Source organism: Mandrillus leucophaeus, unplaced genomic scaffold (assembly GCF_000951045.1).
Source record: "Mandrillus leucophaeus isolate KB7577 unplaced genomic scaffold, Mleu.le_1.0 Scaffold301, whole genome shotgun sequence".
NCBI classification, from domain to species: domain Eukaryota; kingdom Metazoa; phylum Chordata; class Mammalia; order Primates; family Cercopithecidae; genus Mandrillus; species Mandrillus leucophaeus.
In genome coordinates this window covers 1,228,699-1,256,328 of record NW_012103155.1, presented here as the reverse complement: position 1 = coordinate 1,256,328, position 27,630 = coordinate 1,228,699, and the positions used below count along the sequence as shown (strand labels likewise).

At 37.1% G+C, this 27,630-nt stretch overlaps 1 protein-coding gene and 1 long non-coding RNA gene across 4 annotated transcripts in view; one reads left to right on the top strand and one right to left on the bottom strand.

Moving 5' to 3' along the window:
* SMAD1 (SMAD family member 1) overlaps positions 1 to 27,630 on the top strand; it is an 80,143-nt gene that overhangs the window by 8,365 nt on the left and 44,148 nt on the right. For 2 of the 3 annotated variants that reach the window (XM_011987137.1, XM_011987136.1), the window contains exon 2: positions 23,078 to 23,655. In XM_011987137.1, the coding sequence (XP_011842527.1) occupies positions 23,256 to 23,655 (400 nt within the window). In that variant the 5' untranslated portion in view covers positions 23,078 to 23,255. Of the gene's footprint in view, positions 1 to 21,869; positions 22,004 to 23,077; positions 23,656 to 27,630 lie in introns of all 3 variants that reach the window. The other variant, XM_011987138.1, reaches the window with a different exon arrangement.
* Positions 5,837 to 11,738, bottom strand: LOC105544582. The gene is made up of 2 exons (XR_001006789.1): positions 11,636 to 11,738; positions 5,837 to 6,825 (listed from the first exon to the last, which is right to left on the bottom strand). It is a non-coding gene; the product is annotated as an uncharacterized LOC105544582 (long non-coding RNA).

Genomic DNA, 27,630 nt, shown 5'->3' with positions numbered 1-27,630 from the left:
AGAAAAATTGGTAATGGACCTGAACAAGCATTTCACAAACAAATGAGATGCCAACTGCTGACAGGAAGGTTCTGCGCCTATAATCCCAGCTACTCTGTAGACTGAGGCAAAAGGATCACTTAAACCCAGCAGTTCAAGGCTACAGTGAGTTATGATTGTGTCACTGCACTCCAGTCTGGGCAACAGAGCGAGACTATCTCAAGAAAAAGGAAAAAAGAAATACAAACGACTAATGAACATAAAATGTTTTGGTTATGTCCTCGATCAGACTCTTGATTGAAATGGGGATGATGTCTTCCTTTTTCCTGTATTTTGTCATTCTTTGTATACTAGGAAGTATCAGTCTGAGAAAACTAGGCTTTTCTCATTTAAGGAAAGGAAGTCCGAATTTCCCAGCCTTCTAAGAGAATCTGGAGTTTCAGGGAGGTACAAGATATATATAAAGTGGAGTTGTAAGAGGCAAGCACCCTGCTTCCCTCCATGACATGGTTTTCGTCCAGGAGTTTCCTTATTACACTATGAGGGGCTATCAGTTATACACAGTTTCTCAGTCACCTGGCATAGATGATGAACCTTGAAGACACCAGTGCTTCCTAGATCATATTGAAATAGGCCCCTTTCTCTCCTACCTGAATTGCAGTATTAGATTTTATAGTGGCATTTACTCATTGATGTGAGACGCAGTGATTATCTTGGAGTGTGGTTTTGATTATTGAGATGGACAAGTTGATGAGGTATTAAATAAAGTGAGAAAAGTTCCCCTTGTAGTAAAACCTTATAATGTTTTTTTAAAAACTTAGGCGTCAGTGTTTAATTTTCCAAATTTTTTTTAAAGGATAATAGTGGTCATGGGTTTTCTGTCAGTAGAAAACTCAAACTGTTTTTCCCTCTGCTCTCACATTACAACAGTCAACACAAAATACTTTTGTGACTAAATGTGTGTGGGTTTTTCCCTACACACCAAACACTGGCTGGGTGTCTTCCAATTCAATTTTGACACTACCTGGAGATAGCCTCAGATCCCACAGATTGAGGGTTCAGTCCCACCCACCTCCGACATAAGTCCAGGACTCTGGAACTTCTGGCTGACCAGCTTCAAGTTGGGGCTCCTATGACCCCGCTATTTGGATTCAATTAATTTGCTAGAAGGGCTCACAGAGTTTGGGGGAACTTAACATTTACTGATTTATTATAAAGGATATTAAAAAGGATACAGATGAAGAGATGCATAGGGCAAGGTATGGAGGAAGGGGCATGGAGCTTCCATGCCTAACCTGGGCGTGCCACGCTTCAGGAACCTCTGCGTGTTCAACTGTCCAGAAACTCTCTGAACCTTGTCCTCCTGATATTTTATGGGGCTTCATTTTATAGGCATGATTGATTATACCATTGGCCACTGGTGATCAACTTAACCTTCAGCCCCTTGCCCACTCCCTTGAGGTTGGAGGGTGGGGCTGAAAGTCCCAATCCTCTAATCCTGCCACCATCCTAAAGCTAGTTAGGGGCTGCCAGCCAGCAGTCAATCATTAGCATACAAAAAGACATCACTTTGGAGTCTCCAAGGATTTTAGGAGCTGTATGCCAGAAACAAGGTTGAAGCCCAAATATGTATTTTACAGTACCGCAGGTTTAAAAGGCTATTCATATGCTGCCCATAAGGGAATCAGTCTGCTGGTTATTGGTAGGATCCTTACCTAACTGAATTACATTCCGTCTTAAGTGGGTTCTTACCTTGCCCTAGACAGAATCAGAATTTGTCTGTGTCTTCTCTTATCATCTCCTTTCTTTTAAATGACCTGCAAACATTTTAAAGTTGGATAAAAAAGGCTTTTAAATCTCACCTTAAGGCTCACAGCTTGGCCCACCAGCATCCCCTGCCCATCCGTAAGTCGTTTCTGAGTGAGGTGTGACTGGGAATACGGGCCCTGAAGTGATACGCATTGGTGAGACTTGTCACTTAAACTCTTTGAGCTAAGTGGTAGAGGGAGGAGAAATGTCAGGAAAATCGGTCTTAATTTTATCAGAGACAGTAGTTTTTAATGAAAGAGAATAATGATGCAGTGAATGTTGCTGTAGAAATTATACAGCTGGTTGTGTATAGCTTGCCATCTCATCTATTACAGCTTCCTGTTTTGCTTTTTGCCCATTGCTGGCTTTGCAGTCCAACATAGTTAATAACAACGTCTTTATTTTTCATGTGTTTATGTTTGTGTGCTCAGGACTTCTATTTAGTTTATTCAAGCTTGAGGGAATGATTAGTTTTAAATGTTTTTCTGTTAACTGTGAACAAAATTAACTAGATTATCATTTAAATGTTGGCACAAAAACTGTATTTATAGCATTTATTTGCATTTATTTGTAGCATATTTGCTGAAGAGTTTTGTCAATTTGTGTGGGCTGAGATGGTCTGTATTCTAGAAAAGGCTCCTTTAAAAGGGGTGTTTCCTCACTGTGGAGTTCTGCTTTTTTGTTAAGCTGATACTAATTAATTCAGCAAGTATTTTATGCATTCCTGCTGTACATCCAGCACTGGACTATGTTTTGGGTGGGATAGAGAAAAGTGTAAGTCATTTTCTGCCCTGAAGAAGCAATCTAATTGGTAAGAGGAGATTATACATTTGAAGCTGTTTCACTTCAAAATCAAGGGATTGGGGGGAAAAGTCTGATGCGTTTGGTAGAGTTTTTGCCTCTGGCTCACTTCTACCTTAGTTTATTCTTTTTTCTTTTTTTGAGACGGAGCCTCGCCCTGTCACCCAGGCTGGAGTGCAGTGGCGCGATCTCGGCTCACTGCAACCTCCGCCTCCCAGACTGTAGCGATTCTCCTGCCTCGGCCTCCTGAGTAGCTGGGATTACAGGTGCCCACCACCAAATCCAGCTGGTTTTTGTGTTTTTAGTAGAGATGGGGTTTCACCATGTTGGCCAGGCTGGTCTCAAACTCCTGACCTCGTGATCCACCTGCCTCACCCTCCCGAAGTGCTGGGATTGCAGGCGTGAGCCACCGTGCCCAGCCCCAGTTAATTCTTTCAGCAAGGTTTTGAGTGTCCGTATTTCTATTTATGCTTACGTTCATAGTGTATCTCTTAGACAGCTTGATAAAGTTGGGATAAGGGATTGTAAGTATAGGACCTGCACTGAGGATCTTCTAACTTTGAGGAACAATACAAACCTGCTTGTCTAGTCTAGCATCTGTTGTCATACCTTTTATTACAGTTACCTTATTAACTCTTTAGACTGGAGTTCCTTGAGGGTATGGCCAGTGTCTTTATGATCTTTGTGTTAGCACAGTGCCTAGCGCAGTGGTTCTCCCTTGTCTGCTCATCAAAATCATATGAACAGCTACTGCCGCAAAAATGCCTGGGCCCATCCTATCGAAGGGTTATGGTAAGGAAGCTCTTAAAAATATTAATATTGTTAATATGCAGCAATATTAAGAATGGTTGGGCTGACACACACTAGGTACTTGATGAATGAATTTTTTCATTTTGTTGTTTTTAGAAATACGTCAGGAAATATGGTATGTTGTGAGTTCATTGTGGTTATGAACCATATCTTTTATACTTTGTAGCACTCAGTACTGTGTGATGCTGGTTGTGGGTGCTCAGACGTACCAGTTAAGTTCTGAGGATTGATTGCTTTGCTTCCCCTTTTTTTCATTGAGGAGAACAGAGATAGAAAGGGTATGTGTGTTTGACATTTCTCCCTTTTCCCTTTGTGGAAGAATCAGCAGTTCTGTGAATCCTGAAGTCTAGAATTGAGTTATAGGAAGCTATTGAGGCCTGAGGTGCTTAGATTGCAAAGAGAAAAGGAGAGGAAAAGTGGCAATAGAGCTGTGGCTCATCTGGCTATGTCAGAAAAATTTTTGGTTGTCACAAATTGGAGGGAGAGGCTGGAGGGTTGCAAATAGCTTCTAGTGGGTAGAGGCCAGGGATGCAACCAAACATCCTGTAATGCTAAAGTTGAGAAACCCTGAAATAGAGGATAAAAAAGGGGATCGGGAGACAGATGGGATAACTGAAGTGATAGTGTCATGACCATTTCTGCCACACCAGCACACAGTTTGTGTGATTTGTCTTCCCACTTTCCTTACCCCCCTTCAGAGTGCAGAACACTATTTTTGCCATTATCTATAAGTAGCATTGTGACTTACAACTGTGTATTAGGTGTTGAAATTAATATCTTAGTATCTTATCTATGTTAAAATATACCTGAAAGATTCCTTTAAATTTTCTTTACATCTACTTGATTGGAAAACTATTAACCTCAAGATAAAGAGAGCTAGCAATTTTTGTTTTTGTTTTTTGTTTTCAATAGAGGATCTTAAAATAATCAGTGGGAGTGTAAAGAAAATTAATTTCCCTTTTTTTTTTTTTTTTTTTTTTTTAAATTTACTAGACAGGGTCTTGCTTTGTTACCCAGGCTGGAGGCTGGAGTCTAGTGGTGTGATCACAGCTTACTGTTACTTCGAACTCTTGGGCCCAAGTGATCCTCCTGCCTCTGCCTCCCAAGCAGTTTGGACTACAGGCATGCACCACAGTGCCTGACTTTTTTTTTTTTTTTTTTTTAAATAAAGGCTATGTTGCCCAGGCTGATCTCAAACTCCCAGCCTCAAGAAATCTTTCCACCTTGGCCTTCCAAAGTGCTGGGATTACAGGTGTGAGCCACTGCACCTGGGTCAAGAAAATGAATTTCTTAAAAGGAGTTTAATTTTAATGTTCCACAAATTCATCATGAGAAAAGGATTATTAAGATTTGAACATATACAAGAGCTAATGGTGCCAATTTTCTGATGTCTTGTTGAATGATAGCTTATAATGTCTTATTCTAAGCTCTTTAGATTAAAGTGAATTTAATTTTGTCACTGCTGCCCTGATAAAACTCTTGTTTTTTTTCATGTTCTGGGTAAGTGGGAAGATATCAAGAAGGAAAGCAATAGCAAAAACAAGAATAAATCAGAAAGGGATAGGAGATGGAGGGAATTTTTTTTAACTATAAGCAAATCCTTGCCTGTTATTCTGCCTTATGCATCAGACCAAGGAGGGGGCTACTGAGGAGAAGCAGTAGAGAGGTTACCTTGGCAGGTTCCTTAACTTTTTTCGTGGCTCAGTTTTGTCATCTATAAAATAGTACTTATTTTGTAGGACTCGTGTAAGGATTAAGAGAGCTATTTAATTAAATTTAAAGTGCTCAAAAGAGTGCGTGTTGATTCATTATGGTGGTGGTTGTGGTGATGAGGATGATATAAGGATGATTTGGGGTTGTTTTTGAATATAGTTGACCCTTGACCAACAGGGGCTTGAACCACATGAGTCCACTTGTACTCATTTTTTTCTCAACCAAAAGTGGATAGGAAATACAGTATTTGCAGAATGTGAAACCTGAATATGCAGAGGGCCAGCTTTTTGTTTATGCACGAGTTCCACAGGGCCCACTGAGACCTGTATGCAAGGATTTTGGCATTGGGTGGTGGGGTCTGGGAACCAGTGCCCCAGGTATACTGAGGGATGACTATACTTCTGTTGAAATTTGATGGAGACCATGGATGCACTTTTTTACAGTGTTTCGCATAAAACCACCTACCACTTTCTCCCTTTGAAGTTGGTGGTGATAGTGATAAAAGTTTCTTGAGTTTTCAAAGGAATATGTTTCAGGTGTTCTGTAAAAGTCTGTTTTTTTGCCTGTACTCTGAATTCCAAGAGAAAGAGTGATTTATATGACATAAAATGTTTGTCTTTATGTTTTTGTAATATACTGAAACACTAGAGTTAACTGTCATCCATTTACAGATTTTCCACAGCAATTTTTGAATCTTAAAGAGGCATTTCTCTAGAATTTACTGTGTTCTCAGGGCATATTGTAGCTTTATTAATAGTGTAAGCAAAATATAAATGCTTAAAATCTTTCTTTGTTGAATCATAATAGATTGTCAAAGCAATAGTTAATTACTAGTAAGGCTGCTTTGGATTATCCGTTCCATTTTTCACACCCACTGAAACAGCTGGTTGATATTTGGACCATTTGGATTTCCATTGTAGGATAAGTAACACAGAGCTCAGCATGCGTGGAAGATGTCATTGTAGCACAGACTGTAGGCCGCTCTGTCTGCATGTATGTTTCTCCTTGGATGAAGAGCCTGAACAGGCAGTCCTGTGACTGTTATCACTGTCTACCATATGATATAGTTCTCCCATCTCTCCCATACACACTTCATTACCATAAGCTTGATGGTGATGGGAACTGTGTTATAACTCGTTTTCTTTCTACTGCATGTTTATGTTGGTGATAAGGGCTTAAAAATTTGTTCAGTTAAATGCTGGATGGATGGAAATGAAAGCCTTCTTAGTAGCTGAGCGTGTAAAGGAGGAGAACTTGGGTTCTGAAGTCTTCTGAGAATACTGTCTTAGGTTTTTCCATTGTAATTGGTAAATAAGTTACTTTGGGGAAGTTAGATAAAACTACTGAACAAGTGATCAGAGGTAGAAAGGACTAGATTCATGGGTACAGGTCTCACCTAATTCTATAGGTGATGCTTGCATATATCTAAAGCATTATTTCTCTAAAACCAGTGAAAAACTTTGCATATGCTTCTTTTAGCTCTTAGGTGGAGGGAGCTCTCACATTCTGGAAGAGGGGGTTGCTGCTGTTTGTTCAGTTTCTCCTCTGAGGTGGCCAAGTGAATGTTTGCAATTCCAGTCCAGTTTGGCAGATTGAAAAAGTCTGTCATTAATTGTCATATGAAGGAGAGTGAAATCTGGCCGATGTCAATGTTTGTTTCAGTGGTTAGATAAACTTTTATTTTTAGAAGTTATTCTTTCAAATAACAGATTTCTGTAATGCAAAAAGTACAGGACCAAATTGCTTGTGAAGATATTTGAATAACATCGAACATTTTTATTTAGTAAGAAATTCATGCATTGAAAAATTTGATGTGAATAATTAATAGAAAGGGGAGTAAGGGTCTAAAATGGGAGGGAAACTTACTTTTTTGCTATAATATGCCATTTTGTGAAATGGAATTTTTTGATTATGTGCCTGAATCCTTAGTAAAAGAGAACATTCCATTCCTATCCATATCATGTTAACCCAGAATAGGGTGATGTATTTTACCAGAATACATTTCTCTGAAAATCCTGTGCAGATACACTTTCAGTTATTTTTGTCCTTTATAAGAGGATATATCTTGCCACCTGTTGGTCATAATGCTGTCTTCTAGAGCCATGTAGAAATAACTGTCTTACCTACTGTCAGTTTTTATTTATTTTTATTATTGGGGTTTTAAATTTGAAAGCAGCAATTGGTTAAAAGTAAAAGTAGTTGGCTTTCCTGCACTCCCTTGTACCCAGCTTTCTCCTAAAGGTAACTACTTGTTCAGTTTCGTTTATTTTTTTCCAGGCCTTTAAAAATGCTCATGTATATACATAGACAGTTTTTGTTTCTATTTGTGTTTTTAGAAAGAGACCATACTATAGGTCTTTTTTACCACTTCTTACTGAACAGCTGTGGTATGGTTTTCTTTTCATGGTAGTATTGTACATGAAAGTCTATCTATTTTTTCTTATTTTGTTAACAGTTACATCATAGTCGAATGTACCATAATTTATTTAATCATTCCATTATTGTTAGGCACCTGGGTTATTTAGAACACAAATATACTTGAACATAGATCTTTGTGTGTGCTCATCTGAGGGAGCTATTTCCCCTGTGGCTCTCTCAAGCCGTGGCTAGTTTCTCCCATAAACCTCTTACCTCTTATTGCCGTCTTCAGACCATTCTTCTACCATCCTCTATAAAAAACACCCAGCTTCGACTATCACATAAAATTATACCACTCATTACCCTTTCTTGTTAGTCATTTTCTGCCCCACTGCCCGTATCGTTCACCCTAATTCCTACAAGATTTAACTCCTAGTTGTTATTCCCTTTATACTATAGGTTGACCAACCCTAATCCGAAAATTCAGAATGCTCCAAGATCCAAAACTTTTTGAGGACTAATATGGCATTACAAGTGGAAAATTCTGCGCCTGACTTCATGTGACAGGTCATAGTCAAAACTTTTTTTGTGCACAAAATTATGAAAATTATTATATAAAATTGGCCAGACATGGTGGCTCATGCCAGTAATCGCAACCCTTTGGGAGGCTGAAGCAGTGGATCATTTAGCCCAGAAGTTTGAGACCAGCTTGGGCAATGTGGCAAAACCCTGTCACTAATAAAAATCCAAAAATTAGCCAGGCGAGATGGCACTTGCCCGTAGTCTCAACTATTCAGGAGGCTGAGGTGGGAGGATCTCTTGAACCTGGGAGGTCTAGGCTGCAGTGAGCCATGCCACTGCACTCCAGCCTGGGTGACAGAGCAAGACCATGTCTCAAGAAAAAAAGAAAAATTACTCTTCAGCCTATGTGCATAAGGTATAGGTGAAACATACATGAATTTTATGTTTAGACTTGGGTCCCATCCCCAAGATGTCCATTATGTATATTCACAATATTCCAACCTTCAGAAATACCTGGAATCTGAAACACCATCTGGTCCCAAGCATTTCAGATAAGGGAGATACTCAACCTGTATTCCTGTACAGGAATTATGGACATTTAGTCCATAATTCTTGGACTATTTTTCCTCCAGTGGCTTTGTCTTTGGTCCTGTCTCAGATGCTCAATCTCTGGGTAGAAAGATTCCATAAAAAAAGAAAAAAAAATCTCACTCAGTCTCATAGTCCCCGTAATATGGGATTTTGTACTTCTAAAAATTAAACAATTCTCCAACCTTACTGTTAATTATTTTCTTTATTTATATAAGCAGTAAAGTATTATTTGTTCACATCTGTGCTTTGAGAATATTTCCAGAATCTGATGACTTCTGCCACGCTGGTTGAAGTCTGTATCATCTTGTACCCTAACAATTGGCATAGCTTTCTAAATGGTCTCCCTACCCACCACTCCCTACTTCCATCCCTACATCTTTCAATATGTTCTCAACCCAGCAAGCCATAGTAATTCTATTAAACTGTAAGTTGGATGATGGCTCTCCTCTGCTCAGATCTCCCAGTGTTTCCATCTCAATTTGGATCAAAAGCTCTTAAGTCTCTGCGGGTCCCGCACATACCTTCCCCTGTGACCTCTCTGGCCTCATCTCTCATTTCTGTCCCCTCACTTACTCCATTCCAGCCTCGGTGAGGACTCCTTGCCATTCCTTGAACATCTCAGGATCATCCTTGCCAAATGGCTTAAATGGCTTTTGCAATTGCCCTTCTCTCTGCTTGGAATGCACTTCCCCAGATAATTCCTTTTCAGGGGGCTATTCAGATATCACATTCACAATGAGGCTTTCCTTGACCACCAGAGTGTAGGCCCCACCAAGGCACAGGCACAGACTTTGAAAAACTTTTTGTGTCTCTTTCAGTGCTGTGTTTCTAGTGCTTAGAATAGTGCCTGGCTTGTGATAGCTGTTTATTGAGTGAATTGTATGACTGTAGTGGTTATCAGTTTTTCTCTTTTTGTGTGAAGTTAGAGCTTCATTAAACAGACAAAAACTAGACTGTAAACTTCATTTTTTTGGATATGCAAAATATTAAAATTAGCTTTATTCATGAACTTGCTTTGTTAATAAATCACTTTGTTTTTCAGCATGTTATAATTTTGAAGTAAGCCTTTCATATTTATGTTTAATCTGCATAACCTGGTGGATTGGGTGATGGTATCACAATTTTGTGGAAAAGCAAATTGAGGCTCAGAGTTGTTTTCTTCAAAGTACAGCTACTAAGTGGAAAGCTGCAGTTCAAACCTATTCAAGTTAAAGACACTTGTTTTCTAATTTAGAAACCATCTTAAAATGACAAAAAAATAGGTAGAGGTTTTATTTGAAAGCATGGAGAATGTGCCCCAATTTCTCATTCTGGGTTTTGTCTGCCTTTTGTTTCCATTTTGAAAATGTGTAAAATAAATGGTTAACTTTAAAATTCCTGACAATGACAGATCAACAAGTTTTATTTCTCTCACCTGTGGAGGAAGTGGCCTCCACCCAGTTTTACTGAATTAGGAGGGAAGTGATTTTTTCAAGTGATAAAAAGAAATAAAATTCCATGCTCTTCCCAGAGGAGGAGTTCAACAATTGGGAAAGTGGCGTGAGACCATATGTTGGTTTGTAAAAGGATATAACTTGTAAAGATGTTTCCTTTGATGCCTGTGATGAATATAGATGTGTTTCCCTTCTAGAGGGTCCTGATTAAATTATGCAATTAAGAGCTGAGCTGAAGGATCTAAATATAGGAAGAGAGTTCAGGCCGTCCTGCTTTGTGTCTGTCGGTTCACCCCTACAGATGTGCATGTTTGTTGTCATAAACAGCACCTGTGAGATCAGTGGAGAGAGAGAAATATGTTCCAAAACATGAAATACAACAGGTTTTTTGTTTCTCTTTTTTTTTTTTTTTAAGGGATAGTTTTTCCTCCTGTAGTTGATTCTATTTTCATGTGTGAATTTGATATTTGGATTACTTTTTTAAAAAAAACTTGACTGAGGGACTTTAGTATTAGTCAGTACTGGTTTAAAATGTAGACCTACTACTTACCAGAATATGGTCTGGAGAAAGTTACTCTAACCTCTGAGTCTCAAGTTTATTAGTAAAATTGAGATAATGATTTCTACCTTGAAGGATTGGTGTGAGGAGTCAATGTAATGTTTGTAAAAAACAACCAGTATAATGCTTGTATAAGGTGGTAACTCAAATAATTTCGTTTATTAGCTACTGATGAATCATTCATAACTAGCCATTTCCGGAAATCTACCACATTTAGCATTCTTTGTAGTCTAAAATTGCTATTTTAGGATAACTGACTCAAAGAGAATAGTTTTTTTCTAAGAGACAACTACCGTAGACTTTTTTCTGGGGTAGTCAATAAAATTAAATCTTAAAATGTCTGTGGTCTTCAATCTTTCCTGTGTTTCAGGAGTGAGCATTTTAGGCCAGGAGTCTTTACAGTGTTTGAGTTGACATGAATGTGAATGGACTTTATCAGGGTAAGCTTATGGGGAGCTGGGTATCTTGAAAGGCTACCATGTCCTGAAGGACAGTATGCTGTTACAAGCATGAATTTGGGAATGGGGATTCAATAGGATTAAGGAATGTTGTACGGCTTTTAGAGGAAATGGCAAGAAGATATTCAAAAGCCAACTTTATTTGTTGAAGTTGGGGACAATGAGAAAACTTTTAATTGCCTTAACTCTTCAAGTAATCATCTAATGAGAAAACAGATGTGACAGCTGCTATTTTATAGGGAATTCTATGATTAAGAAAAATTAACCAGGTACTCTATTAGCAGCCTAGATTTGTCAGGATGGAAGGATTTGTGTATGCAGAACAGAACCAGAAAGAACTCTTAAATAATTTTCTGATACAATGAAGATATGTTAATAGCATACTTGGCACACCTAAAGTACATAAACTACAGTTATATCCTTAGAGACTCTTGTCATTGTGACATCCATAAGTTCCTTGATTCCTTTTCATCAAGGAGATGCTACATTTGAAATTGTTTGGCTGAAATTTCACAACTTCAGTGAACTTACAAGTGGTAAGTAGTAAGCTGGAATTCAGTCTACATGTTATTCCTTTTGTTTTTGATTCCTAAGATTTCTGCTTAACTCTGTTGAGGGACCACATTGCATCTCTTGCTAGCATGTCACTTAAGTCTTACTGGAGAGACTGGAAGACTTGCTGTCAGTGTCTGTGCTTTAAAAGCAACAGTACCTGCATTATTGCATGACTATAAATGGGTTTTCATGAGCCAAACCTCTCTCCTATTTCCAACCCCCAATTTCTCCAGATTTAGAAAATCAATCTCTGACAAAAATAAATTTTCAATGGGAAAAATGTCAAACTAGCTATTCTGCATTGTCAGTCCCATGTATGGAAGGTTGGGAGGTGTTTGGAAGTAACCAGATCAAGGCTGAATAGTAAGAGGCTCAGTAAGATGGAACTTTACTTGTGGGTGTTTGTGACAGTAGGACTCTCCTGCTGCTGGGAACTGAGACCAGCAGAGTTCTGTGTTCTCTGTGGGTCTCCATATGGCTTTCTTGTGTAGGAATTTTGTTTAAATAAATTTTTTCCCCTACGGACTAAATCGAAATAGAGTTCATTTTAGCCTTTTTAGCTATGAAGTTAAGTGCTGTACTTTATGAAGTACATTAGAATCAGTAAAGAGCAAGGTTTTATCCATTTTCATTTTTCTGTTCTAGGGTTTTTTTTTTTTTTTTTTTCCTGCCTTATTTTGCTTAGTGGTGAGTTTTATTTAGCTAAATTTGACTCATTTGAGATTGAGACAAATGTTGAAAGGTGAGGGCTAACTGCTGTTTTAAAACAGGAAAAAGGAATGCAAGCACTTCACCTGTTTCCTCCTCCAATACAAATACAGACAAATACAGCAGGTCCTCAAACAACCTCATTTCGTTCAATGCCATTTCCTTATAACATTGATGAGAAAAAACATTGCCAGCTTAGGCCACTGCCAGTGTGGAGTTTGCATATTCTCCCCATGTCTGCTTGGGTTTTCTCTGGCTACTCTAGTTTCCTCCCATATCCCAAAGGTGTGCACGTTAGGTGAATTAGTATGTCTACATTGTCCCCATTGTAGTGAATGTAGGTGTGTGTGTGAGTGCGCCCTGCCATTAAATAGTGTCCTGTTCATGGATGATTCCCACCTTGTACCCTCAGCTGCTGGATCGGCTCGGGCCACTGCAACCCTGAATTGGAATAAGTGGGTAAATAATTATCTTGTTTCTGTTAATCTTTCTTAAATGTATATATGGCTCACATTTATTTCAATGTTAATTTTAGAAGTGTTTTGGGTCTTAGAAGTTTGATGATGTTTTTGTGACCAGAAATGTCCTGTAGGAACTTAACTCTTGTTTATGTAAATTAGCCGATGCTAAAATCTATTTTGTTTTACATTGTTTCACTTAAAGCCACGGTTTCCAAGAACCAGTAAGGACTTAACTGTGTCTGAAAACCTGGTTAGCTCCTAATTGGAGTAACTGGGTTAAAGAAGCGTTTGAAGATATTATTTGTTGAACCAGATCAAAGAACATTAGTACTTTAGGGTATTTTCTGGAACTGAAATGACTAGATCCATTTCTGTTTTTATATTCACTGTAATGTCATTGGAATTGTATAGCAAATTTTAACTTGTCTTTTGCCTGTCTGCCTTAAGGGTGGATAGAGATTTATCATTTTTCTTAAGGAGTTGTACAGTAATCTTTCATTCTTTTTGTTAGGAACCATTTACAGTTCCTACTGTCCACTACTCATCATTGTGTTCTACTTATTCCAGAGTTCTGTCTCCACCTGTCTTCATTTTTAGGGGTACTGTTTTTTAGGGGTACTATTTCTCTGTTTGGAAATGTGAGCAGGTGGGCCATTGTCTCGTGGGTTGTCTGCTGTTCCACATTTAACTAATAGTTATTTCAGCTTTATCAAAGTTTGTAAGTTCCCAATTCTTCTGGACTTCTGATTAATTCAGCCTGATTTTATTTAGGGCGATTGAGTATGATTATGATCCCCCTCCCGTTTTGTGAATTTTTCCATCTTTTACCAATAAATGTCATTGTAATTCTTTGCTTACAAGATGGCTTGAAAGATGCAAGCAATGATGGATTGCTCTTTACGTTTGAAAATATTTATTGGCATTAAATTTCTGAAATAATATAGTTTTTGCAACCTTTGTGTTTTTATGCATTTTTAACCCTGCATCTTTAGTGTATAATCTTCTGTGAGTCTGTGGTGTCTATAAGTGTCAGGAATTTTTCAATAAATTGAAAATAAATTTTTCAATTTATTATCCTTTGGAATCATGATCTATTTGGACAATTCCATCTTTGTTCGGACTATACAGTTGACTTGAGTACCTAAGTGAAATGGAGCAGGTTAGAAAAAAGTAGTTTGTTTTAGAGTAATGAGAATTACATTACAGGTCCCCTGCCATGTTCCCCTTTGACCTTTTTTGATGTTTAATTTAAGCACCTCAAACAAGGCAGGAGTTAATCTCACCAGGCCTTGAATCCTATCCAAAATTGGATGTTAGGATAGATGACACATACATTTCTGTAACACTAATTAATATTGCCAGTTAATTTTGATCACTTTCTACAACATGTCTCTGAGAGATCTTACATGTCCATGGCATCTAATGAAGTGTATTGTGAAATGGTTTCATATATTAAAAATACTGAACTACAAAATTTGTGCAGTTTGCTCATGATCACTCTGAAGCCCACCATAGGTCTACTTTGGGAGCTCAAGTCCTACTTTTTCTGTGTATTTACAAGACCAGTCTATCTGATTAAGAAGATATCTGGTGATGTAAGTCTGGAAACACACATATGTAGTTTTGTTACTTGGAAATATTTGTTTCCAAAAGAAAAAAAAAATGGATCAAACAGAATTTTTTTTTTTTTTTTTTTGAGGCGAGTCTCAATCTGTCACCCAGGCTGTAGTGCAGTGGCACAATCTTGGTTCACTGCAACCTCCACCTCCCTGTTCAAGTGATTCTCTTGCCTCAGCCTCCCAAGTAGCTGGATGTACAGGCGTACACCACCATGCCCAGCTTATTTTTGTATTTTTAGTAGATACAGTGTTTCGCCATGTTGGCCAGGCTGATCTTGAACTCCTGACCTATGATCCGCCCTCCTCGGCCTCCCAGAGTGCTGGGATTACAGGCGTGAGCCACCACGCCCGGCCGATCAAACAGAATTTTTATAAACTTGTCTTTAAAAAAAAAAAAAGTATCCAGCTGTTAAACATTTTCAAAGTGAAGTTAATCAATACCCTGTACTTTTAGTTCCTTAATTCTTTTGATCTTTGTGCCATGATTTTTTACTATTAGTTAAGAAAGAGTAATGAACCAAAGAACAAGAAGTAGGAGGAGAAAATAGTTGCCTGCTTCATTTGACAATAGACCATTTATCTTCTGTCATTTGCCTTTCTTAAAGTACTGACAGTTTTTGGATATTTTTCCCCTAGTCACTTTTTGTAGCCTGTATTTTTTTGTTTATTTTATTGAATAATATAATTATTCCCTCAATATTTAATGGGAGCATTTGTTTAGTCTGTTGAATTCCATGCTGGTGCAAGAATTATAAAACAGCCTCTAGTCTGAAGCTGATACAGAGAGTGGTTGGACATTTTTTGTTTCTTCATCTTTTTATTAAAGGTACTTGGGTTGTAACATTTGGTGGTTACTCCTTCCTTTAGTAAACAAATTATATCTTCATGTACAAATTAGAGTAATTTAAAAAAACTTTCTATGGGAGTTTGTGATCTGTAACATATTAAATGGAAGAGAGTGTATTTTGTTGATATTCACAAGAGTTGGATCATTTACTTGTTGCTTTACTAGATGAGGCCAAGATGAAGAAAATGCTCATTTGTTCTGCAATTGGCTGATTAGGTTTACTTTAAATGTAAAGCAAGTTACACAGCAGTTAAGAGTACTTTAACATTTTTTTCTTTTAATATTAAGGAATAACACATAAGTTGGAAAATTAAATAGCCATGTCGAGTAGTATAAGAGTATCTTTCTAATTTCACTTTCGGCAATTCTGATAGAAATCCTTCCCATGGGTGAGACTCCTTAGGAAAACGTTCTGAATTTGGAACACTGCTTTAAACTACATTATATATTTTTTACTTCTCCAACCAGATCACACTATAAATCCAACCTGATTTCTAAGTAGAGTATAGATGTAGCTTGAGCTAATGAATTGATTTTTGTGGGTTTTGTTTTTTTTTTTTTTGTAATTAACAAGTATTTGCATAGAAAGGCTTTTTTAAAAAAATCAAAAGTTACATTTTTTCGTTAAAGAGTGTTTGAAAAGTTTAGAAAAGGAGGAGAGAGACACATTACTAATCTTCCAAACCTAGTCATGGTTAATATTTTCATATATTTACATAGTTGTTCATGGTACATATAACCAGCCATTTTATGTTCTGATTACAGTTTTCCCCAAATTATTATGTAGTCTTTATGAACATAATTTTTAAGGGCTATATAATATTCCATTGAGTGGATGTATGCAGTTTACTTAGCTATTTTTCAATTATTAGATGTTTCTCCTTTTTTCCCTGTTGTAGATAATGCTCTGTTGAAAATCTTTGTGCGAAAACTATTTTCCCTTTCCGGTTCAGAATATTTCCTTAGAGTAAATTGCTGAAGGTAAAGTTGCTGGAATAAAGATCTCAATATTTTTAAGGCTGCTGGGTTGTTTTTTTGTTTTTTTTGTTTTTTTTTTTTTTACTAGATGAATACTTTTTTGTCAGTGTGAAATGTTTATATTTGGACAAGAGGGAAGGAAATCTCTGTTTGCTGACTCATGTTTTTATTTTGCACTTTAAACTGATAAGGCCACTTAGCTTTTGACATAAACTAAGGCAGGAAGTACAAAAAGGGGCAGAAAAAAAGTAGTTGTCTTGCCAAGGCCATAATATCATGGACTCATTTGAGTTCCTTATAGGAGGTAGGTCACCTGTTTGACTTGTATATTAAAAAATGCTTAACTCAGGTAAAAATTAGTCATCAGCCTGCATTTTGTTTTGTCTGTGCATGTTCATATGCAAAGTACTGTGATCCTTTCACTTTGATTTTTGTGAGTGGCCTCATGACATTTACCACCAAACTGGCTTCTATAATGTTTGGATACCCTTGGTTTAGAATTTTTTTTTTTTTCTCCCAGTATGAAGAAATTTTTCTGTATTGAAGATATTACCCTAGTTGTCTTTCTAAAATGTAGATCTAATCATGCTAATTCTCAGATGTAAAACCTTCCACTTGTCCACATGATGAGATTCTTCAGTCTTGCCCCTGCCTTCGTATCAGCCTGTGTCATCTCCAGCTGGATTAAACCCTAGCATTTCTATCATGTGTCTGTTAAAACAAGCCATTTGGAAAAGTGGTTTAAAAATTCTGGCTTTAGAGCCAGGCAAAATAGGTTCAGATCCCGGTTCTGCCACTTATAGCTGTCTACATAGCTTTGGACAAGATGCTTAACTTTTCTATATTTTATTTTCCTTACATGTAAAATAAAGAAAATGATAGTATTTACTTCACAGTAAATACTAAAGCATTGTTGCTGAGATTAAACTGGTTAATATATAAACAGCAGTGAACAGTGTTTGTCAAGTAATGAACACACAAAATGTCTGCTCTATTGTTTTGCAAAATTCTGCTTATCCTTTAAGTCTGATGTTTTCTCTTGGAAAAAGAAGTTCTGAAATCTCTGGAATTGTTCTTTCCCTTTCCGTTTTTATATGTTATTGTTTGTAGGCTGCTATAACAAAATACCATATAGACTGAGTGGCTTATAAACAACAGAAATTTATTTCTCAGAGTTATAGTAATTGGGAAATCCAAGATCAGGGTACCTGGATGGCCTCTTCTCACTGTAACCTCACATGGTGGAAGGGAGGAGAGATCTCTCTGGGATCTCTTTTATAAGGGCACTAATTCCATTCACAAGGGCACCATCCTCATGACCTAATCACCTCCCAGAGGGCTCACCTCCTAATTCTATCACCTTTGGGGTTAGGATTTCAGCATGTGAATTTAGGGAGGGGATACAAATATTCAGACCAGAGTGGTGTTGATACTTGTTTTATAGCCTTTATCACATGGTATTAGAGTTAGTTAGTAGTAGGTAAATGCACAGCACGTGGGCCTCCTCTTCTATTATTATTGTGCCCATGGGCAACGGTATAATCATAGCATTTCTTCTGACTGAGTCCCTGGAAGGTCACCTAATAAAACATCTCAGTAAAGTCCTTTAGAATTAGCATGCAGGTTAGCAATTTGCTTTATGGGAGTTAGTTGTTTACACACTGGCTTTCCCAATGGATTGTGAGCTCCTCCAGGATGTTAGACATGTTTGCCTCTGTGTCTCCTGTGTCTAGCACCGTGCTAGGCACTTAGGAGACACTTAATACAGCTTTGTTGAATGAATGCCGTTTTGAATAGTTAAAACGAAAATCTGAAATGGTGGTTCTTACATACTACATTGCCTAACACTCTTGCTTTATATAACAAGTGATTTTGGGGGTATTTAAATGTATTTGTTATATATTTTTAAATAGCCCCAAGTTATTTTGATACAAACAGCCATTCTGTTTAAAAAGTATTGGTTAAAATGTTAAAAAGCTGTTTTTGAAGTAGAAGAAATGGACATATAGAATATGAAGAAATACACTCCCTGTATAAATTGTTCCTAGAAGCCTAGAAAAAAGTTCTTGTTCTTTTGCAAAACTAACCTTTTAGTAAAAAGGAAATTATCATATCAATAGGTACACTCTGACCAGGTGTGACTCTTGATAATAGCATAGTTTTGTTTTCTTTCCTTTAATGTTAAATGAAAATCAAAAAAACTAGTAAATTTGGGTGAACTCTACTTTAAGAAGGAAAACGGCAGACTCCCTATAGCCTCCCAGATAAAGTTGACATTCCATATTTGGCTTTCTAAATTCTTCAGGGAGCTAAATTATTCATCAGGCATTTAGTGAGAATCAGCTATGTGCCAGGTACTATGCCAAGTTCCAAAGGTAAGAAAATAATAAGTTGGAGTCCCGCATCATTTTCATTTCCTGTAGTGAAGATGACAGATGTGTAGATTATCGCAGTGTAGCTATCAACATGCACAATTTGCCATGACAGCTATTTATAATTATATTTTTTTAATTTCTGAGGCTCACTAAATGGTTTCCCCCATTCTAATCCATTTATTGGTAATTTGTGCCTTCTCTTTTTTATGTATCAGTTTTGCTAGGGATTTATCCAGTTTTATTAGTATTTTCAAAGAATCAACTTTGATTTTATAGGTTTTCTTTAGTATGCTTTAAATTTCTGCTTTCATTTTCTTCTACTTTCTTTGGGTTTATTTTTCCTTTTAAAAAATCTTTGGTGGGTATTAGAGTGTTAGTTTTCAGCTTTTTTCATTTTCTAATATATGCATTTAAGACTATAAATTTCTCTCTGTACCTTGAGCCACATCCTACATTTTGGCTGTGTTATTTTTACAATCATTCAGTTAAAAATGTTTTCTATTTCTGCTGTAATTTCTTCTTTGACCCTTGGGTTATTTTAAAGTTTGGTTCTCTTCAATAACAATGTTTTTATTGATTTCTTATTTATACTGAGATCAAAGAATATATTCTGTATGATTTTAGTCTTTTGATACAGATTGAGATTTGGTTTGTTCATTATATGGTCAATTTCAGTAAGTATTCCATGTGTATTTGAAAGTGTTATGAATTGTACAGTTGTTGAGTGCTGTGATAATATGTATATAAATTGGATCAAGTTTTTAAACACTTTTTTTCCTGTATCAATTGATTTTTGTTTGCTTGTTTTATCATTTACTATGTTAATCTCCCACTGGGATTGTGGGTTTGCCTGTCATTGTAATTGTTAGTCTTTTGCTCTATGAATTTTGAGGCTGTTATTATTTACATAAAATTTGGAATTTAAAAATCTACATGGTGGCTCAACTCATCAGTATAAAATGTCCTTTTTTTTCTTTTTTCTCCTTAAAAATCTCTGATGATACCTCTTACTTTAAAGTCTGTTTTATCTGAATGGATAGCTATGCCAGCTTTTTGGGTAGAATATGCATAGTGTATGTTTTTCCACTCTTTTGCTTTCAATCTTGTGTTCTTATATTTAATGTGTGTCTCTTTTAAGTACAATATAGTTATATAGTGTTCCCCCTAACTCTACCTCTTAGTTGTCATATTTTAGTCTATTTATATTTAAGTAGTTGCCTATACTTTGGGATTATATCTAAATCTTACTATTTTCTATTTGTCTGATCTGTTGTCTCCTTTTCATGTGTTTTGCATTAATCATTTTTAAAATTTGTATTTGATTTTTAGAGACAGCTCTCACTCTGTCACTCAGGTTGGAGTGCAGTGGCATGATCATAGTGCCTATCATAACTCCTAAGCTCAAGCAGTCCTCCTGCCTCTGCCCCCTGGGTGGCTGAGACTACAGGCACATGCCACCTTGCCAAACTACTTTTTTACTTTTTGTAGAGATAGGGTTTTCCTGTGCTGCCCAGGCTACTCTGGAACTCCTGAAGCTATCCCCCTACTTTGGCTTTCCAGAGTGCTGGGATTACAGGCATGATCCACCACACTGGGCCAGTCATACGTATTTTTTTAGTTCCATATTTTTAACCCATCTATTAGCTTGTTATAATTTTTAATGTATTCTCTCAGTTGTTGCTTTATTATGACGTGAATTTATAACTTATTGTACTAATAATAAATTATACTTTACCACGGACTGGATAACACAAGGACCTTAGAATGCTAACTTCATTTATCTCTTTTTGCTGTTGCCATGCATTTTAATTCTACATCTATTTTAAACATCATGAGACATTCCTATTGTTGTTTTGTGAAGTCAGTATTCATTTAAACTTACCCTTATTTTCTCTTCAGGAGCTCTTCCTCATTTCCTGCAGTTCTTTGCTTTTTTCTAGAATCTTTTTCCTTCTGCCTGAAGAATTCCTGTTAGTATTTCTTTTAGTGACAATCTACTGTAAACCAGTTCTCTCAGATTTTGATTGTTGGAAAGCATCTTTATTTCACAATCATTTTTTGAATGTGTTTTTCCTCTAAATACAGAGTTTTAAGTTACCAGCTATTTACATTTGGCACTAACGATGTCATTTCATTGTCTTCTGGTTTCCATTGTTTATGCTGAAATGTCAGCTGTCAACCTGATTGTACTTACTTGAAGGTAATGTACCTTTTTAAAGAGTTTTGTCTTAGGTTTTCAGGAATTCTACTGTAATATGACACATTGAAATTTGTGGATTTCTCTGTGTTGTATCCTTGGAAGCTGTAGGGCTTCATGAATGTATGGTTAGATGTCTATTGACAGTTTTGGAAAAATCCCTGGCTAGTATCTAAATATATTGCTCTGTTACAGTCTTTCTTCTTTTCCTTTAAGACTCTACTTACGTGGTGCTAGACCTTTCACTAGATCCATTATGTCTCCTCAGTTCTTGATTTTTCATTTTTTTCCCTCTCTTTGCATTAGTATGAGCATTTTTTACCAATCTTCCTGCTCACTAATCTTTTATTCTACTGTATCTAGCCTGTTGTTAAGTTCATCCTATTTAAAGTCTCATTAGTTACTATATTTTTCAGTTCTAGAATTTTTCATTCTTCTTTATGGATTCTAGTTCTCTGTTAAAATCTTCAACCTTGTCTTCTCTTTCCTTGACATACAAAGTAGTAATCATTAATACTTTAAAGTCTGTTTCTGGTAACTCCATTACCTGGGTCACCCCTTACGTCTGTTTCTATTCTGTTTTGTTTTGGTCGTTTGGTCCTGTTTTTGGTATGCTTGATAACTTTTGGTTCATTGCCATACACTGTGAATTTAAAATTGTAGTGACTAAGGTTGATGTCTTCCTCTATAGCGAAATTGTTTTTCTTCTGGCAGGCTGTTAGAGAGCAGTACACATCACCTAGACCAAGGCTAGGATCAAGATGACTCTAGGTTGGTTGTAAAGACTGCTCCATTTCATTTTTGCCCTTAGACTGGGGCATATTCCTCCAGGAGACTCCATTGAAAGCCTAGACTATTTACCAGGGTTTCTCCTCAGCAGGCCCTCAACTCCATTTGTTGTTGTGTTGTTATTTTGGGGTTCTTCAGCACTGTGAGGCTACTAGAAGCTCCGCTTAGTTTGTAAGCCTCTTAGTTACCTCTTTCTGCTTGGCTCCTAGACCTTTTGCTGCTCATAGCATAGCTATTGGCAAATCCCTGGAAAGGAAGAGTGGTGACAAATATTCAGCTCACTTCATTGCATTTCCCATCTCTCCAGGATCTTGGCCCCCTCAAGTCCTGCGTGCCTTGATTCCTCTTTGATGCCTTTAAAAAGCTGGGCTTTTGTTTGTTTTCTGGCTTGTTTGTTTGGAAGGAGGTTGGTCTGATATGTGCTACTCCAGTTTAGCCAGGGTTTGTACAAAGTTAGCCTCCTTAACCTTTTTCACATTTTATGTTTTCATGTGCTGAAGGGTAAATAGAAAGTTTAAATGAAGCAACTTGGCTGAAGAATTTGGTACAGTATGTGTCCATGTGCTTTATTCCTTTTATGTCAATAAATAGCAAAATTTTTAAAGCAGGAGATGTATTTCCTGTCCTATTTGCCCTGTAACCCATACACACAGGTTTGTTCACTGAAGAAATACCCTAAAATATTACTACATTTATATAATAGGAATTTTCTTTTAGCATAAGAAATATTTGTAGAACAAACCAAAAAACAGAGATACTAGACTAATTTTTTTTTTTTTTTACTCCCTGTTGCTTTCAGTTTTTGTTGATTGAGGTGTTTTGAAATATATTTTTAGAGGTTATAAGTGAATCTAAATCTAAAATATTACAATGTCTCTGGAGAACTTGGACTTTTTAACTTTGTTGCTTTTATCCCAGAGCTTTTGTTAGCAGTGGCTTACTTTTTAAACTGCTTCTCAGTTTACTCATCTGAAAAGTGGCAGCAACTGTATTACCTAGCCCAAAGGATTGTGAAAAGCATTAAATGCTATATATCAGTCTGCTTTGGTTGCCATAATAAAATATCATAGACTGGGTGGCTTAAATAACAGAAATAGGTTTTATCTTCATTCTGGAGTCTGGAAAGTCCAAGATCAAGGTTCTGGACAATCCAGGCTCTTGTGAGGGCTCTCTTCCTGGCTTGCAGATGATCGCCGCCTTGCAGTGCCCTCAGTGTGTGGGCATAGAGGCTGGAGGAGGGAGATAGCAATCTTAAGACCACCAGTCCTATCAGATTAGGGCCCCACCCTGATGACCTTATTTAACTTTAATTACTTTCTTAGAGGCTCCATCTCTAAATATAGTCATACTGAGAGTTAGGGCTTCCGCATATGAATTTAAGGGGTCACAATTCGGTGCACAGCATACCATATTACATAAAAGCATTTAAAATAGTACCTAGCACATGGTGATTACTTAATAAATTTGGTTGTATGGTAGAGATGATTCTAACCTTTTTTTTGTTTTGTTTTGTAGGTGCTGACTGGGTTACTTTTTTAAACACTAGGAATGGTAATTTCTACTTTTCTGGACTTCAAACTAAGAAATTAAAGAGACTTCTCTGTAAATAAACAGATCTCTTCTGCTGTCCTTTTGCGTTTGAAGACGCCTTTATTTCACCGTATCCAAGGACTATATAACTAGTGCTGTCATTATGAATGTGACAAGTTTATTTTCCTTTACAAGTCCAGCTGTGAAAAGACTTCTTGGGTGGAAACAGGGCGATGAAGAAGAAAAATGGGCAGAGAAAGCTGTTGATGCTTTGGTGAAAAAACTGAAGAAAAAGAAAGGTGCCATGGAGGAACTGGAGAAGGCCTTGAGCTGCCCAGGGCAACCAAGTAACTGTGTCACCATTCCCCGCTCTTTGGATGGCAGGCTGCAAGTCTCCCACCGGAAGGGACTGCCTCATGTCATTTACTGCCGTGTATGGCGCTGGCCCGATCTTCAGAGCCACCATGAACTAAAACCACTGGAATGCTGTGAGTTTCCTTTTGGTTCCAAGCAGAAGGAGGTCTGCATTAATCCCTACCACTATAAGCGAGTAGAAAGCCCTGGTAAGTGAGTTATTTTATGTTGATACGGTTTGTGTGCCCGGTACTGGATTTGTGTTGTTTAGAACATCGAAAGAATCCCTTTCCTTGTTTTTAGTTGTAATTTAAAAATATTCAGGGAAACTGTATGTGTGTGTCTGTGTGTATGTAAGAGAGAAGGCCCTTGAGTGTTTCATACATTTTAACAGCTTAATCATCTCTAGTTAACATTATGTCTTGGGAGCAGGCTATGACAATTGTCATTGCAGTACTAATACCTCTAATTTTTAATAAATTTTCTTTCTAAATTTATTTTTTATGTCTCACATGGTTCTCTGCATTTCTCTAGATAAAATTAGCTATGAATTGTATTCTAAGGGAAGAAAATTAGGAAAGAAATACAGTATTGCTGTCTATATGCTTGAAGGAAGTGTATCATGAGGATAGTTGCCAGTGACTTAAAGCATTTTGAACTTAAGAACAGCACTTTTTATTGTCTCTGTGACTTTTGCTGTGGCATGTTTCCTGTGGTGAATATGAAAGAATTATGTTCTTCTATGGAATTATTTGATACTATTACTTTATAAATATACCTAGTTTTTAACATGTATAGTCTTTTGGAAAGGTACAGTAAAGGATATATTTTAAAATTTGTATGATTTTGCCCCCAAGTTAGAATCTACATTCTAGACAGTTGGATCATTGGAAAGTGATTAGATAGTCAAGCACTTACATGTCTCATCGTCAGATTGGGACCAATTTCGTTAATGGATTGGCTGTTAATAGTTATTGGGGTACTAAGGCTGTACATTAGAATCACATGGCTCTCCTCCCAGAAATCCTGATCCTGGGATAGCCTGGTAATCTGTGTTTTTAACAAGTACTTCAGGTGTTACTGATGTAGCTATTGGATTGGTGTTTGGGAATTACTAAACTAGATCGTGTAATAACATGGTTTTCAAATAAAAGGCATTCTGTATTTTTGTGGAATATTTAAGACATATTTTTTAAAAAGATTTTAAAGACGAATAGTATAACAAACATCTTTGTATCCACTACTCATTTTAAGCAATAAAAGATTACGTGTAAACTGGAATCCCTGCTTTTGCTGTTCTGATCCTGCTCCCTTTGGTAACCACTGTTCTGAATCTGATGCTTATCATTCGCATGCATGTTTTTATACTATTATTACGTACGTATGAGTCCATGACAATATGTAATATTTTATATATTTAAAAATGTTATATAATATTGAAGTTTCTTTGTACAACTTGTTTATGTTCATCCAACATTACGTTTTTGTGATTTCTAGATTATATACTTTAGGATTACCTTGTTAAGTCCTGTGAAAAACACTTTGGGAATTTATTGGAATTTCATTGATTTCATTTGGGGAAGACTGGCATAGTATGCTCTTAAGCATAATATTATTTAGTGCACTTTTAAGTTTCTCCATACAGCCCTTGCACATATTAGATTTATTTCTAGATAACTGGTTTTTACTGTATCCTTCTAAAAGTTACATTTTGTTACAGTTGCTCTTGGCTAAGATAGCATTGCCTTTTTTCTAACAACTGTGTTGAATTCTCCTTACCAGTTCCAATATAGACATTCTTTACTGCTTGTTATATCAGCTGTGATGCAGTGTTCTTTTTTCTAAACTCAACACAGAGGTACATGTCCCTCTTCTAGCCGGAAATGGAAATGGAGCTGAGAGTTTTGGAGAGTGAAATGTAGTGGATAAGTAATAGGTACCAGCATTATTATTTAGGCACATGATTTTTCTGATCCTCGTAGTAACCTTAAAAAGTATTAATACATAGGGAAGATTTTAATTGTACTGCATATGCAACAGAGAGGGATCTTTTAAGATGCAGACATGATCCTCTTGTTGTCCTGCTTTTCACTGCTCTTGGGAAGTCCTCTAGAGAGATCTGCACATTCTAGTCCTTGCCTCCCTTTCCAACTTCCTTTGTACTCTTGCATGCTTTGTGTGCTTGAGTTCTGTGGAAACATTCCATGCACGTTTCCTCTCTCTGTACCTGTTTCTCCTCCCTTTTTGTCTAGTCCACTCTTATTTATCATTTGTGTCTAGCACATGGTCATTACTTAATAAACTAAGTAGTTGTGTGATGGAGGTCAGTTTCATTGGGAAACCTTTCTTGATACCTCCTCCACACATATCTCCCTATTCCACTTGGGGAGGTTAGGTCTCATTTCCCTTAGCAACCTGAATTTCTTTAGAATGTTCTTCACACTTGTAATGATTGTTCTGTTGGTCTTCTCTGCAAGATAGTAAATAAAGCTCGATGAGGGCAGGCACTTTGCGTATTATTAACATCTCTATTTTTAGCAACAAGCATAATTTGGTAAATGTTTGCTGTTAAATGATAAGGCTGACTTTTAATTTAATATCGTCATTTGGCCATTTTTTGAGAGCTGAATTTTCAGTTTGTCTATACCTTTTGACCCATCTTCTTCCCTTCTTTGGTCATTTTATGGCTATTACACTCTGATACAAGGTGAAAAGTTAAAACCAATACTGAGATGAATTTTGTTACTCTTAATAACATATGTGCTAATAAAATAATGGGGAAAAGGTGGAAAACTGGCTTACATAAGCATTTTGAGACTCCACAAATGCCATTTCAGCCTCCCCTTTACCCAGGAATCTTGTGAGTCATAGATAGAATAGAACAATTCTGGAAAACATGGAGGCTGAGGCTAAGATCTACTCAACTTGAACATATCAAGATTTTATGTATATTTTTCACATTGTGAAGTGACTGATGTGGGAACTGGAACAAAGGACTTTTTCCAGAGACCACTGTGAAGCAGTCCCTGTACCTTCTGAAGAGAAACTCTACTAAATCAAAGTGCAAGAAGCAGCCAGATGTAGTGGTACGTGCCTGTAGTCTCAGCTCCTCAGGAGGCTGAGGTGGGAAGATCCCTTGAGCCCCAGAGTTGAAGGCTGCAGCACACTATGATTGTGCCTGTAAATAGCCGTTACGTTCTAGCCTGGGCAGTGTAGTGAGACCCTGTCTTAGAAAAATAAGGTTAAAAAAAAATGCAACATAGTGAAAGCCCATCTCTACTAAAAATATAAAAATAAGCCTGGCGAGGTGGGGGCGCCTGTAATCCCAGCTACTCAGGAGGCTGAGGAAGAAAAATCACTTGAACCCAAGAGGCGCAGGTTGTGGTGAGCTGAGATCATGCCATTGCACTCCAGCCTGGGGGACAAGAGTGAAACTCCATCTCAAAAAAAAAAAAGTGCAAGGGACTCTAGCCCCTCATACTGCCAGAATTGAAAAGTCATTTCCCCCTGTAAACCCCTATAGAGTACACCTGGGTATTATTTCTGTGAAATCAGGAAAAGGGGGTCTGGAATTCTAAGCTGCACGTATACACAGCTCAGCACTGAATGATTTTGAACTTTGTCACTATTTTACCTCTGATGAAGTATCTCAAAGAACAGTTTAGCCGTTTAACATATTTAAGTCTCCCAAACTTGGTATTTTCTGCTGAGGTCCCAATGACTCTTGAAAAAAACTCAAAAATTCAGAATATTTAGGTTTAGAGTAGTGGTTTTCAAAGTGTCATCCACAGACTAGTAGCATCAGCACCACCTTGAACTTGTTTTAGAAAAGCTAATTATTATTTTAAAATTGACAAATAATTGTATATATTTGTGAAGTACAGTGTTATGTTTTGGTATGAGTATACATTGTGGAATGATCAAATGAGGCTAATTAACACACCTGTCACTTCCCATGTGTATTTGCTTATTTCTTGTTTTTGTTTGTTGTTGTTTTTAATTTCTTTTTTACTGCCTATTCTCTGAACCTTTTTTTTTATTGAGGTGGAGTCTTGCTCTGTTGCCCAGGCTGGAGTGCAGTGGCACAATCTCGGCTCACTGCAACCTCCGCCTCCTGGGATCAAGAGACTCTCCTGCCTCAGCCTCCCGAGTAGCTGGGATTACAGATGTGCTTCACCACGCCC